Source organism: Aegilops tauschii, chromosome 2 (assembly GCF_002575655.3).
Source record: "Aegilops tauschii subsp. strangulata cultivar AL8/78 chromosome 2, Aet v6.0, whole genome shotgun sequence".
In the NCBI taxonomy this organism is placed as follows: Eukaryota; Viridiplantae; Streptophyta; class Magnoliopsida; order Poales; family Poaceae; genus Aegilops; species Aegilops tauschii.
In genome coordinates, this window is record NC_053036.3 from 579,740,184 (window position 1) to 579,753,017 (window position 12,834).

The 12,834-nt window shown below is 45.2% G+C and overlaps 1 protein-coding gene and 1 pseudogene across 1 annotated transcript; one reads left to right on the plus strand and one right to left on the minus strand.

The window, feature by feature from the left end:
• Nucleotides 1-213: 213 nt before the first annotated feature.
• LOC109746475 (pathogenesis-related protein 1-like) lies at nt 214-1,294 on the plus strand (annotated as a pseudogene).
• A 1,344-nt stretch (nt 1,295-2,638) lies between these two features.
• On the minus strand, nt 2,639-4,698 carry LOC109746474 (mitochondrial metalloendopeptidase OMA1-like). The gene is made up of 3 exons (XM_020305600.2): nt 4,054-4,698; nt 3,863-3,957; nt 2,639-2,912 (listed from the first exon to the last, which is right to left on the minus strand). The coding sequence occupies exons 1-3, from the start codon at nt 4,696-4,698 to the stop codon at nt 2,639-2,641; spliced, it is 1,014 nt and encodes a 337-aa protein (XP_020161189.2).
• Nucleotides 4,699-12,834: the final 8,136 nt, after the last annotated feature.

Sequence of the window (12,834 nt, forward strand, 5' to 3'; positions counted from 1 at the left end):
ATCAATAAACGTTGACGACGAGGGCCACGAGGGGGTGCCATCCATGCCAACCCTGCCTGCATAATTAAGTCTGAACTGCAGTCCCTCGTGGAAACTCGGCGACCGGCGAGGCGGCGACCTCACCAGACCCCATCCGGCACCAACCCCGCGCTCCGGGACACCTATTTATAGCTCTCATCGCGCACGCTCTCGGCAACCAAGCAGCCGCTGCAACATAGTACTACAATTACTTTGCACTAGCAACACAACGCTCTGACTGAGCTCATAGCGTTCGCACCTGCCGATCTTAACTAGTTGATCACCGCAGAAATGGCCTCCACCAACAGCTGGACTCACGACATCGAGTCGTCGGTCGCTGCACCGCGCCTGTTCCGTGCCGGAGTCATGGACTGACATACTTTGGCACCCAAGCTCGCGCCCCACATCGTCGCCAGTGCCCACCCCGTCGAGGGCGAAGGCGGCATCGGCAGCGTCAGGCAGTTCAACTTCACCTCAGCCTCCTCAGGTACATATGCATCACATACAATCCATGCATGTCACCTCAGTCAGGCAGCGGCATAACACGCGATTCTTTGCTCTTGCAGCCATGCCCTTTACCCTCGTGAAGGAGAGGCTCGAGTTCCTGGACGCGGACAAGTGCGAGTGCAAGTCGACCCTTGTGCAGTGGCGTAGCTAGGCGGTGGCCAGGGTGGTCCATGGACCATCCTGGAATTTTCCCATAGCTTGTATATAGTGTAGTAAAAAATATTTCTGTGAAAATAAATAAACTTACCAGTGCAAAAAAAAGAAATAAATAAACTTACGTAAAATTTCTATTAATGGACCACCCTTACTTATCGGGCTGGCTACGCCACTGCGAGGGCGGCGGCATCGGCTCGGCGATCGAGACCGCGACGTCGCACATCAAGGTGGAGCCGGCGGCCAACGGAGGGAGCTTCGTGAAGGTGGACTCGACGTACAAACTGCTGTCAGGCGTGGAGGTGAATGACGAAATCACCAAGGCCAAGGAATCCGTCACCGCCATCTTTAAGGCCGCCGAGGCCTACCTCATCGCCAACCCTGACGCCTACAACTGAATCAGTTGAGAGGGATAATATATGATTATCATGTCCCTAGTTTGATTTTTGTGTTCTCGCGATCTAATAAAGCTGCTACAATCTCTAAGCTATAGTAATGGCGCGGAGCACGAGAGCACCGGGCAGAGTGTGGACGTGAGAAGTTTAAAAGTTGAGTATTTGTAACTATCAAAGGGTCCTGTTGTTTGATGATGTTGGTGCTTGCTTATGTGAAATACCTAAACGCACTCTTATTTTCTTATATATTTGGAATTGGAGGATTATGTGTCGACCTGTTACAGATGTCTTATATGTATGTGAAATACCTAAACACTCTTATGCGCAAAAAAGAGAGAGAAGAAGTTCATATGTCGAGAAAGACTTTCTTTTAGGAATCTAAGAAATCAATATACAAACAACAGTATAAGCGGAGTAGGGCATTACACCTCGTGATGACCTCAACCTGGGTAAATCTCTTGTCGTGCGTGAATGTGGAGTGTTTTAACCCTGGCCGAACAATCTAGAAGGTGCATCGTAGCTCCAATCTCGATGACCACCTCTCGACAATTGCATATTAGAAAGAACTTACTTTATCTGCATTTGACCCAAAAATTTGGAAGTTAAGCTAAAATTTTGTAATCTCCTATTCACCCACCTCCCCCCCCCCCCCCCCAATCTAGTCGCCTTCTCGATCTGTTTGACACACTGGAACACAACTGTTTTTGTCTTTTTTATCCCATGGTCTCAACCAAGCATAAGCACATACAATGAAAGAGGAGAGGAAATTACATGAAGCATTTTTTAATGGTACGGTTAGTCCAAAATCAGGATTTTTAAGAGAAACACACATGTACACATGAGCTCATCAGATCCATAAAATACGTAAGGCAAGCATTGTGAGTGCTAGCTTATCTGCTTACGAAAATAATTTGCTACCCATGGTGGTAGCTACACATGGCCCCAATTTTTATCTCTGATTATTTTGAGAAAAAATAATTTCTATACAACCAAAATGCACTAGTACCAATGCCATAAGAAACCCGACACCTCGTATATAAAAAAAGGCACTTATGCCAAAGACCATGCGTGTGTAGCTATCACCATGCATAGAAAATCGCCTACGAAAATAATTTGCTACCCATGGTGGTAGCTACACATGGCCCCAATTTTTATCTCTGATTATTTTGAGAAAATATAATTTCTATACAACCAAAATGCACTTGTACCAATGCCATAAGAAGCCCGACACCTCATATATATATAAAAGGCACTTATGCCAAAGACCATGTGTGTGTAGCTATCACCATGCATAGGAAATCGCCTCTCTATCTGCTTATTGGTTGAGTATATGAGAAATAAGACATGTGTCAGGAAAAAATAAAATTAGTGATATGGATGAGGTGGGACAAGTACAACTAAAGCAATTTTGGTATGGTTCCATGGCAACACATGGACATGCAACTAGTATTGATAGCAGTACTCATTTAACATCAGTCCACAAATCTAACAAGAAAATGCTTGTGTGCATTCTTTTGCACAATTGATGCACCACCAAATCCTACGCAGATCTAGCTAGAGCTTTATTAAGAGGAACTACATCCTTCATTGTCAGGCCCGTCACTGGTTGCTTCTCTGTACAATTCCATAGCCTCCTCCATGACCTTGGGTTGTGATAAAAGTTGTGATCTTTTCTTAGTAGATGGATGAGCGCTGAATGAGAAGAAGGAGAGCAATTTTGTCAATGTCGACTTCCGATTTATTCGTCCTTGCTTTTCAAGGGACATAGGGGCAGCGTGGGGATCGAAACCAGCAGCAGCCTGTAGCAACATTCCAATGTAATCTGCCTCTAGCTCATTCCTACGATACAAAGTATGTAATTATCATCACATTCTTAAAAAATAACATCTTCTAATTAACACGAAGTAAATACTTGAATGCACGCATATATTGTGTTAAATTCAATGATTTTTAGTTTTTTAATACATTTGTCTCTAGTTGGTTCCGGCATTCTCCCTAGTTTTCTTTAACCCTCGGGTTTGCCCCTCTTTCGTTTGGCGTTCCCATGAAAAAACTCCTTCCATGTCGTTGCTCATTGGTCGTCACATTCATGTAGGTTACAAGTTCTTTTTTTAGCAGTAGCTCATGGGTGGGAGCCTAACTGGGGAGACTAGTATAGGATCTCACATTAGGTGAGATCAATGAGATCTCATTGATCTCACCTAATGTGAGATCCTATACTAATCTCCCCCAGCCTAACTGGTAGTGGCTCGTGGTGGAGGGGCATAGGTATCATCCAACATGAACGTGAGGCGCTGACCGGACGGAAACAACGAGAAAATTGAGCATTTTCATAGGGGCACTAAATCAAAGAGGGGCAAAGCCTAGGATTCTAATAATTAGAGATAATTCCAAGTCTTTTTGGTAATCCTTGGTTTCGCCGCTCTTCCATTTGGTGCCCACAAGAAAAACTCCTTTCCTGTCGCCGCCCATTGGCCATCTTGTTCATATAGGTTATATCTTCTTTTTTGTTTAGTAGCAGCTCACCGCTGGGAACCCAACTGGCAGTAGCTCATGGCAGAGGGGCATATAGGTATCCAACAAAGATGGTCAGTGGGCGCTGGCCAGACGAAAACGAGAAAAACGGGGATTTTTGTAGGAACACCAAATGGAAGAGGGCCAAATAATTGAGGATTCCCAAAAACTTGGGATAATCTGGAACCAGTTAGGGACAAAAGAATAAAAAGCACTTTGATAAGATGTAGGTACGAACATGGCGGGGGTAAAAGAAAGTGATGCAATTAATATACCTTTGTAACAATGGCGTCACGAGGAGGCGGGTTGGGAGCCACCACTTGAATATTTTGATCATCTCAGAGGAGTGCCTCGCAATAATATGTCCAACCTACATATATATACAAACCAATAAAAATACTACCTGCTTAGAAAATTAACATCTCACCAATCCAAAATGAACGAACGAACAAACGAATGTATGTACCTCATGCGCGATGATGGTGGCAATCTCAGCATCTGTGCTGAAATGATCAAGTAATCCCGTGTAGAGTACTATCTTGCCACCACCAGGAAAGCACCGTCCTGTTCTGACATTTTCCTCTACGACTATCACCTCCAAATTGAGCTCGCGGATCCAACCCAGACGTGTCATCTTCTGTAGTGGTTCCTGTCCTTGTCGCTCTATCTTTCTCTTAATGGACAATACACGACGGATAGCGCGAATGATCTTCCAGCCAATGGCATGGACGCGAACACTTTCATGGTGGTGTGGGTCGAGGATCTTGGAGGCGTGCTTCTTCTTGAAATTTGCAAAGGCACGCTCTCCAATTTCTCGTGCTTTCCTGGGAGAGCGGATGACCTTGTGGGTGCGGTTGGTGCAGGGCACGGTCTCAACGTAAAATTCACGGTAGACAATGGTCCTTGTGCCGACATGGAGAGTTTGGAACATAGATGCTGTCATGACCCTCCACAGGGCGTGTAAGTACCGGCTAAGAGCCAAGTGGATGGTCACCGACCTCCACAGGGAGGTACAATAGTCCTGAGAAACACGCAATGCCATAGACATACGTTGACAGAAGACTTGCAGGAGACGGATGGCTGCAGCGAGGAGGGAGCGCGAGCTCCTCATGCACGAGCTCATGATTCCTTGGTGTGTTTCTTCTTTTTATAGGTGGCGTACCTTCTATTTTCTAGAGACAGAGACAAACTCCTACGTGCGGTTTTCCAGTGTATAAGCTCGTACGTGCGTACGAGGCTCTATTTTATGGCTGCTGCCATCGCCTTGGAGGAGTAGGAGTCGGATTTACTATCAGTGTCTCCGATACTTAACGTGCTTCGGTTTCGGGAACCATATGGGCTTTATTTCTCAGATTGGTCTGGGTTAGTATTAGTTACTCATTGCTGCACATACCACTCAGGAACGCATGCAATTCTTCTCACCACTTCACAAAGCATCGCGCGCGTAACTTAGATTACGAACGGAACCGTCGCTGGCCACTCCGGCCGCGGCGGCCACAGATTCCGGCCATTATCACCCGTCAACCCTCCCCGGAATCCCGCCATGTCCCCCGCCCGGAGGGGACCACCGGCGCACGCGGCGTCTCGCACCTATCCCGCGGTCACCCGGTCGCCCTAGATTGGCCGATGTCCCCTGCTTCGACAACGGTAAGGTCAGATCCGGTTTCTGATGCCGCGTATCCTGCATTGAGGCGGGCCGCCCTGCGCGGCAGCGGTCTTCGGCCCAGCGGATCGTACTGTGTCCCCCCGTTTCGGGGATGGCCGGCTTAAATCCATCATGGTCGCGCCCCCTCCCCCCTCCCCCGGTAAACTTTCCCATTTCGGGAGGTCACCTCCCGGAAGAGATGGCACACACCCTCCAACCCTGCGGTCACTGCACTGCGTCGGTGCCGCCCACGCTCGGACCACGCGTCAGCAACAAGGTGGTTGTCGCTTCCCCGGCTCTGGAGCATGAAGAGCGCGTCCTGTGGCAGCTTGCAGTCACCCTCACGGCGGTCGACCGGGTCCACACCACCAACCCCATGGCGGTGGGCCGGGCCATCAGGATGCAGCTCAACACCCCACCCCGCCTGTTGCGTGTCACCGCCCACGCCATCCCGAGGCGTTTCTGGTCCACTTCGACTTGCCGGCACACCGCGTCAACACCGTGCGGCGCGGCATCCTCAAGGTGGACGGTGCGAAGTTCTACGTTCGCGCCTGGCATGAACACGACCACGTTGCGATCCTCCAGTACACGCTGTGCGTCCGGGTGGTGGTCGAAGATTTTCCCATGCAGTTATGGTCGCTGGAGGGGGCGCTCGGCGACTTCGGCAGGATCGACCGCGTGGACAGCCACACGCTGGAGCGCGGGCACACGAAGACGTTCACCTGCTGGCTCTGGGTGTGGGACGTCGGCCACTTGCCGACCAAGCGCGCTCTGTGGGTCCTCAAGCGCGGCGCTGGTCGCGTCGACGAGATCCTCGGCTTCTCCCTGCTGGATCGCCGCCCCCCACCCCCCCGTCTCCCCTCTTGTCGCACTCTGGACGCCCCCCCCTACACACACTCGCGTGGTGTCCACCGGTTGCAGCAGCGCCACGACGAAGACCAAGGGGGCCATAGGCCCTCCTGGAGAGACACGCTGCTGAGCTCTGGCTGCCACACACGAGGAAAGGTGACCGACGTCGTCGAAGCGGCACCCCCATTAGGCGCTTAAATGTGGCGCCGGCATTTATCAAACTGAAGGGGATCCGCTTGTAGCAGAAGGAAGGGGCGATAAAACTAGTTTTTTCTTTGTCTTCCTCAGCCATATAGACTTGTTGATACCCAGAGGCTTCCCCGGTTTAGTTGGTTTGGAGGATTAATTGATTGGATACCCAATCCGCATAATCTTTCAAAGTCACTGCTTCTACGACGATAGGCGTAAAGGCATGATTAGTTCCACACCTTAAGAGCGGTCAAAGCTAGAAGCTATATCATGACTGCTGGAACGAAAGACCCGATGAGTATTTTCGTACCACCTTCCAATCTTCTTAGTCAATTGTGTACTTTTCCACTAGGCGAGACATAAGTTATCGGAATCCGGGGCCTGTTTTTCCCTATTTCCCAAGGGGAATGTCAAATTGTACAAGTACCGTGAGGGAAAGGTGAAAAGAACCCCAATCGGGGAGTGCAATAGAGAACCTGAGATCCGGTGCGAACAATCAGTCGAAGGAGCGGAGCGCGGGCGCACTCACTCTAACGGCGTACCTTTCGCATGATGGACATTGGCTTCCGCCAACAGTGAACTATTAAGGATCGCATCCCGCGCATATTCTACATTATAGCCTGCAACTAATTCAGCTTCCGCTTCTGGGAGATCAGATGCATCTCGAACTAGTGGGTCACTATATCTAAACTATCTAATACAACTATTGAATGCGCTTTGAATTGCACTTCTGCTCGTAACCACTACAAGTGTCAAATCTGTCAGCAAGCTAAGGTAGAACATTAAAAACTCCCTGGCCTCTTCGATCCTCTACCCATTCCTGATGAAGCATGGTCCATTATCAGCATTGACTTCATCACTGGATTACCAAAGTCCCATTACTATGATTCAATTCAGGTGGTGCACGAGACAAGCCAAACAAAGGATGCAACCGCTCTAGAAGCGGGACCTCTCGCGCTGCCTCTATCCTCTGCGCCACGCCCCCACTGCTTCTTCAGCAGCCCTCCCAGGCAGCGGCAGCCACTGAGCCTGACCCCATCGCCGAGTTCTTCACCTTCCCGAGCGGCCGCGCCCAGGGGCGTAGCCAGGCCCCAGGCTACCAGGACCGTTGCCTGGGGCGTGCCGGCTAATTCCTTTGTTGACTGTAGCTATATGATCAATGTTTGGCACTCTTTACTACTCTAGTAACGATGTTAGCCCGGAGCTGTTTCTAATCTGGCTACGCCACTGGCCGCGCCCTATCGCCGACGCCCCGCGCGGACTAAGAGATGTTTTTGTTGAGTTTCATTGGGATAATTTGAGAGCAGAAATCATGTACAAATTTACTATTTAGCACACATACAAAATTTCGAGCAATGATTTAAATATCTTTCAGTTTGGGCGGGCATGTAACTTTAGTTGGACAGAAAGACGGCGAAGTTGTGAACCAACTCGTAGTTGAATGGTCATGTGGATAGTGGTATCCTCAACCCACGAGAGTTTAAGTCTCCTAGACTTGACACTGATGCTCGCATTTAGCTGGGTATAAAGAGAAGACAACAGACGGCATGTCAAGAGTCTCAATTAATAACTCAGAATAAAACATAAAAATTTAGAATAAAACACACGAGAATAGTTTACGTCCAAGTCAATTACACCGGTGATGCTAGAACTTGACGCAAACGGTCACTTTAGTGCTAGAACTTGTTGCATACATTAAAGTGGTGCAAAAACTTGATTTTAACGTGCAAATACGGTGCAAATCTCTTTTGTATACTGCCAAGATGTTGACAAGACGTGACAGCGTGGCATGGGACCTGTTGTCATTGACCGCACTATGGAGAGGCGGGTGGCATGGTCCTTTTGCAAAAAAAAAACCTCAGATTTCTATGTTTGTTTTTTTTTTTCACGAAAATGCACGTTGCAGATGCACAGTTATTGTATGTGTATCGTCGGATGGGTCCCACCTGTCAGCGTAATATCCAAAAACTTATTCGAAGTTCCAACCACGGGCTAACACAAATGCGCAGCTGGCCAGCCCGCCAATAACAAAAATTAAGATTTTAATTCAAACATGAGGTACGGCCATCGATTTTCCTACCAGCGATCTGAGGCATGCCTTTACTAGGGCCTACCAATCCAACGAATGGCATCTCGCGGCTAGAAACGAATGCGTCAATAATAGAATGCCCTCTGGGTTAAAAAAGACTGCAGTTAGTGCGGCCCATTTTAAACATGTTAGTTTTTTTATTTTCATTTTTCCAGATTTGTAAAAAAGATGTAAAATATATGATACACATAATTGTGAATGTGTATTCATTCGTGGATTTGCAGCCTGAGGGCACGTTAGGGTCATATTTTCTTTCATACATATGTTTATATTTATTTAAACTAAATATTATTTTATAAAACACACAAACTTTATTAAAAGCGCATGAACACCTTTTAAACAATATAAATAATTAAATAATAAACACTTTTACATACTAAATGGATATTTAATTAAAAAACTTGTAAATTGTTTGAACTTATTTGTTAATTTTTAAAATATAAATGTTTCTAAAATTACTTTAATACGTTTATCTAATATAAAACACTTTTTATATTACACAAATCATTTATAATTTAGTTTGACGGGTTTTTATTAATTTAATAAGTCCGTATTTTTAGTCTAATTTATATTATTTATGTGTTTATTATTTATAATTATAATATATATATATACGAAATATGTATCTGGCACACGGAAGTTTTTCTGCAAAACTACCTACCGCATTCAGCGCCGTACGATTTGCATCAAGCGGTCAACGCTTTTTTTCCGCAAACGCCCGCGCGTGGGCTGCGCGCTGCTCCTTCCCCTTCCGCGCAAGACGCGCGTGGACTTTTCTGCTGCTGCTCCATGTGCAGCTCCTCCCGTGGCTCCATGCGCTTGTTTTTTTTTTTTTTTTTTGAGGGTGCTCCATGCGCTTTGCTGCTATTTGTTGTTCCTGCCACTGTTCCATATGCGATCTGCTGCTGTTTACTAGCTAGGTTAGGCTAGCTAGGCTAGCTGCTGTCTGCTAATTAGGCTAGTTACTAGCTAGCAGCGAGTGCTGCTGCTATTTCATGCTAGTAGCCGATGCAATCTACTAGCTTCTATGCACTTTTCTTCCCTTTTTGTGGTAAATTAAAAGAAAAAAATCTATAAAAAGAATGATGTTTTTGTCAGATACACATCTCTCTCGCAGTAAACTGTCTTTCGACGATGTTTTCTACTTTGATCCTGACAACTTTGATACCATCACGGTATTACTTTTGACCCACAAAAAAGGTTGTTTGACCTAGAGGAAAAAAGTTTTTGAAACATACTTCGATAAATTTTGTGTAAACAACATGGTATTTTAAGCACCGCGGACCTGATAACTTACCTACAAACACACATATTAAGTATCTCAAAAAAGCTATCCCGGTAACTTTATGTGAAAATAACATGGTGATATACAAAACGCATGTATGATAATTTACATATAAACATTGCGGTAAGATTTACCGGGGCGAGGGGGCCTGTTCAAACATACCCCCGATAATTCTGTTTAAATAACATGGTAATAAGCACCATACAAACACCATGGCAACTTTTGCACTGGAAACAAAAGTTATTGAAAATATATCATCGATATATATGTAACACCATGGTAACTTTAACCAAGGGGGGCAATTTGCTGAAAAACATACCCCCTCGATAATTTATGTCAAAATGACATGGTAATATATGTATCACATACCCGATAATTTACCTTTAAATAACGCGGTAACTTTTGACTAAGGGGGGAAAGTTGTTGAAGAACATACCCCGGTAACTTATGTGAAAATAGCACGGTAATATGTGAACCACATACCCGATAATTTATGTACAAACGCCGCGATAACTTTCACCAAAGAGGGGACAAAGTTATTGAAAAATATACCCTCGATAACTTATGTGAAAATAGCACAGTAATATACGAATCACATACCCGATAACTTACGTACAAACACCGCGGTAACTTTGACAAGGCAGAAAAAATATTGAAAACTATACCACCAGTAACTTATGCGAAACGACTAATGTATGGGCACACCAACTGGTTTTTGCAAAATGACCGAATGCATTGGCTACCGTCTGATTGATGATCATACATACAACAATCCCCGTCGCTAATTTCGATGGCTCGCCCTCACAAATTCATAAATATGGCAAAAAAGAGCAAAGCAGGAGTCAAACCCCGCACTCACAGGTTGTGGGCTAGCTGAGACAACCATCTAGGCATGCACTATGTTGTGATTAGGTACTGTTTTATGTAGTTTTTGTAAGTCAGGACTGAGAGCCTGATATGGAAATAGGACGTGGTAAAAGGCATTTCTTTTTCTTTCCAATTTTGAGCTTTGATGATTTATCTCCTAGTCCCATCGTTTTTCCCATGTAGAGAATACATAACTAGGTTATACCTTGTTTTGTTGTTGTGTTCTATAAGTAAGGTCAAGCCCGCGAACCTGATAGCATGGTAATGTACGCATTGTGGACCTAATAACTAACGTACAAACACCGCGGTAAATTTGGCTCATGGAAATTTGTTTCTAAGCATGCGTGCGGTAACTTCTATGAAAATAATATGATAATTTACACATCACGGAGCTGATAACTCAAATACATACACCATGACAACTTTTTGACCCGGGAATAAAGTTGTTGGAAACATACCTCCCGATAACTTTTGTGTGAATAGCACGGTAATATACGCATCATGGACCTGATGACTTACATACAATAACTTCTGTTCAAACAGAAATGATAATACGGCCAATAATTTCGGTGTAAATAGCATGATAATTTTTTATAAATTGCGTAGAAACACGATGATAACTTTCACCCGGGGAGAAAAGTTGTTGATAACATAACGTTGTAACTCTTTTTGTACATTCCATGGTGAATTGGTGATTTATGCACTAAAGACATGATGACTTACATATATACTCTCTCCGTCCCAAAATTCTTGTCTTAGATTTGTCTAAATATGGATGTATCAAAGCCATGTTTTAGTATTTGTCTAAAAAAGTTGTTGAAATACCCCCGATAACTTCTATGTAAATAGTATGGTAATATACGCATCACACACATGATAACTTAGGTACAAAACACGTGGTAACATTTGACCCTGGGAAAAAAATTGTGGAAAATATTCATCGGTTATCTTTGTGTAGATGACATGATAATATATGCACCGGAGACCTGATAATTCACACGCGGTAACTTTTTAACGTAGGAAAAAAAAATTGTTGGAAGCAAACCTTGAATAACTACTGTGTAAATGCCATGATAATAATATGCCCCAGCGGTGAAGTAGTATAATTCTTTAGAATGTGAACAGAAACTGTGTGTTGGCTAGTTGGTTATTGGGCTTTGTGTAAGCCCTGCAGCATCAAACGAGGGAGGGCTTGAGTTCGAAAAAAGGTAAGAAAAAACTAACTGGGAAAAACGTGGGGAAGTGGGAGGCTAATGGGACGAGAGAGAAAACTTGGGAACGCGAAAAAAACGGTGGAAAAAAATACTGGCCGAGAGAACGTGGGAGGTGCGAGGGCAACGGGGACGAGAGAAAATTTTGGATCGAACGCACTCGGGCCTCCTTAGACGCATCGAGCAAGCTGGGCCTCGCTGGCAGGATCGGTTGGTATTTTTGCAATCTGTCACACGGTTGACAAATATCACAGTCCATATATATATATTTGTTTTGCAAATTTGCAAAATGGGAAAAAAAAACTAACATAAATTCTATCCCACGAGCACATCCTAACGTAAATTATAATAATTCCGAGTACACATTATTCTGCACTAGGTGAAGTGGCACGTCCTTTTGTTGGATTGCCTCGGGTCGCTGGTTCGGAACCCCACGGGCTTATTTTTTTTCCCTGTATTAAAATTCTCATTTTATGTTTTTTAGTCAAAGGATATATATAAAAGTTGGGTATACATTTATGTCACTGAGTGTAGGGTGGTCGCCTGGCTAGCAGTGCACGATGGTTTGCCCGAGGTTCAAATCTTTGATGTATGCCACAAGTTCTGGTGAAAATAAGGCGTGTGGTGTGCTAACCGTTTTTACACCACTTTGATGTGGCGTGTGGTGTGCTAATCACCTGGCTAATCATTTTTACACCACTTTAATGTATGCCACAAGTCCTAGCATTAAAATAATCGTTTGCGTCAAGTTCTAGCACCACCGGTGTAATAGACTCTTTACGTCCAGACACATAGCCCATTGGCCTTTTTCTTTTCTCACGTAACCATACCTGTTATGTCATGTCACCAACCATGCTATTATGCTAAACACACCTGTCACCATCAGTCTCGTTTGCCAATGCCGGTATTTTACTCTCTGGAGCACATTCCTTGCACACCAATAAACACCGACGACGAGAAGTGCCATGCATGCCAACCCGGCCTGCATAATTAAGGCTGAACTGCTGTTCCTCGTGGAAACTCGGCGACCGGCGACCTCACCAGACCCCATCCTGCACCAACCCCGCGCTCCGGGACACCTATTTATAGCTCTAGCTGCGCACGCTCTCGGC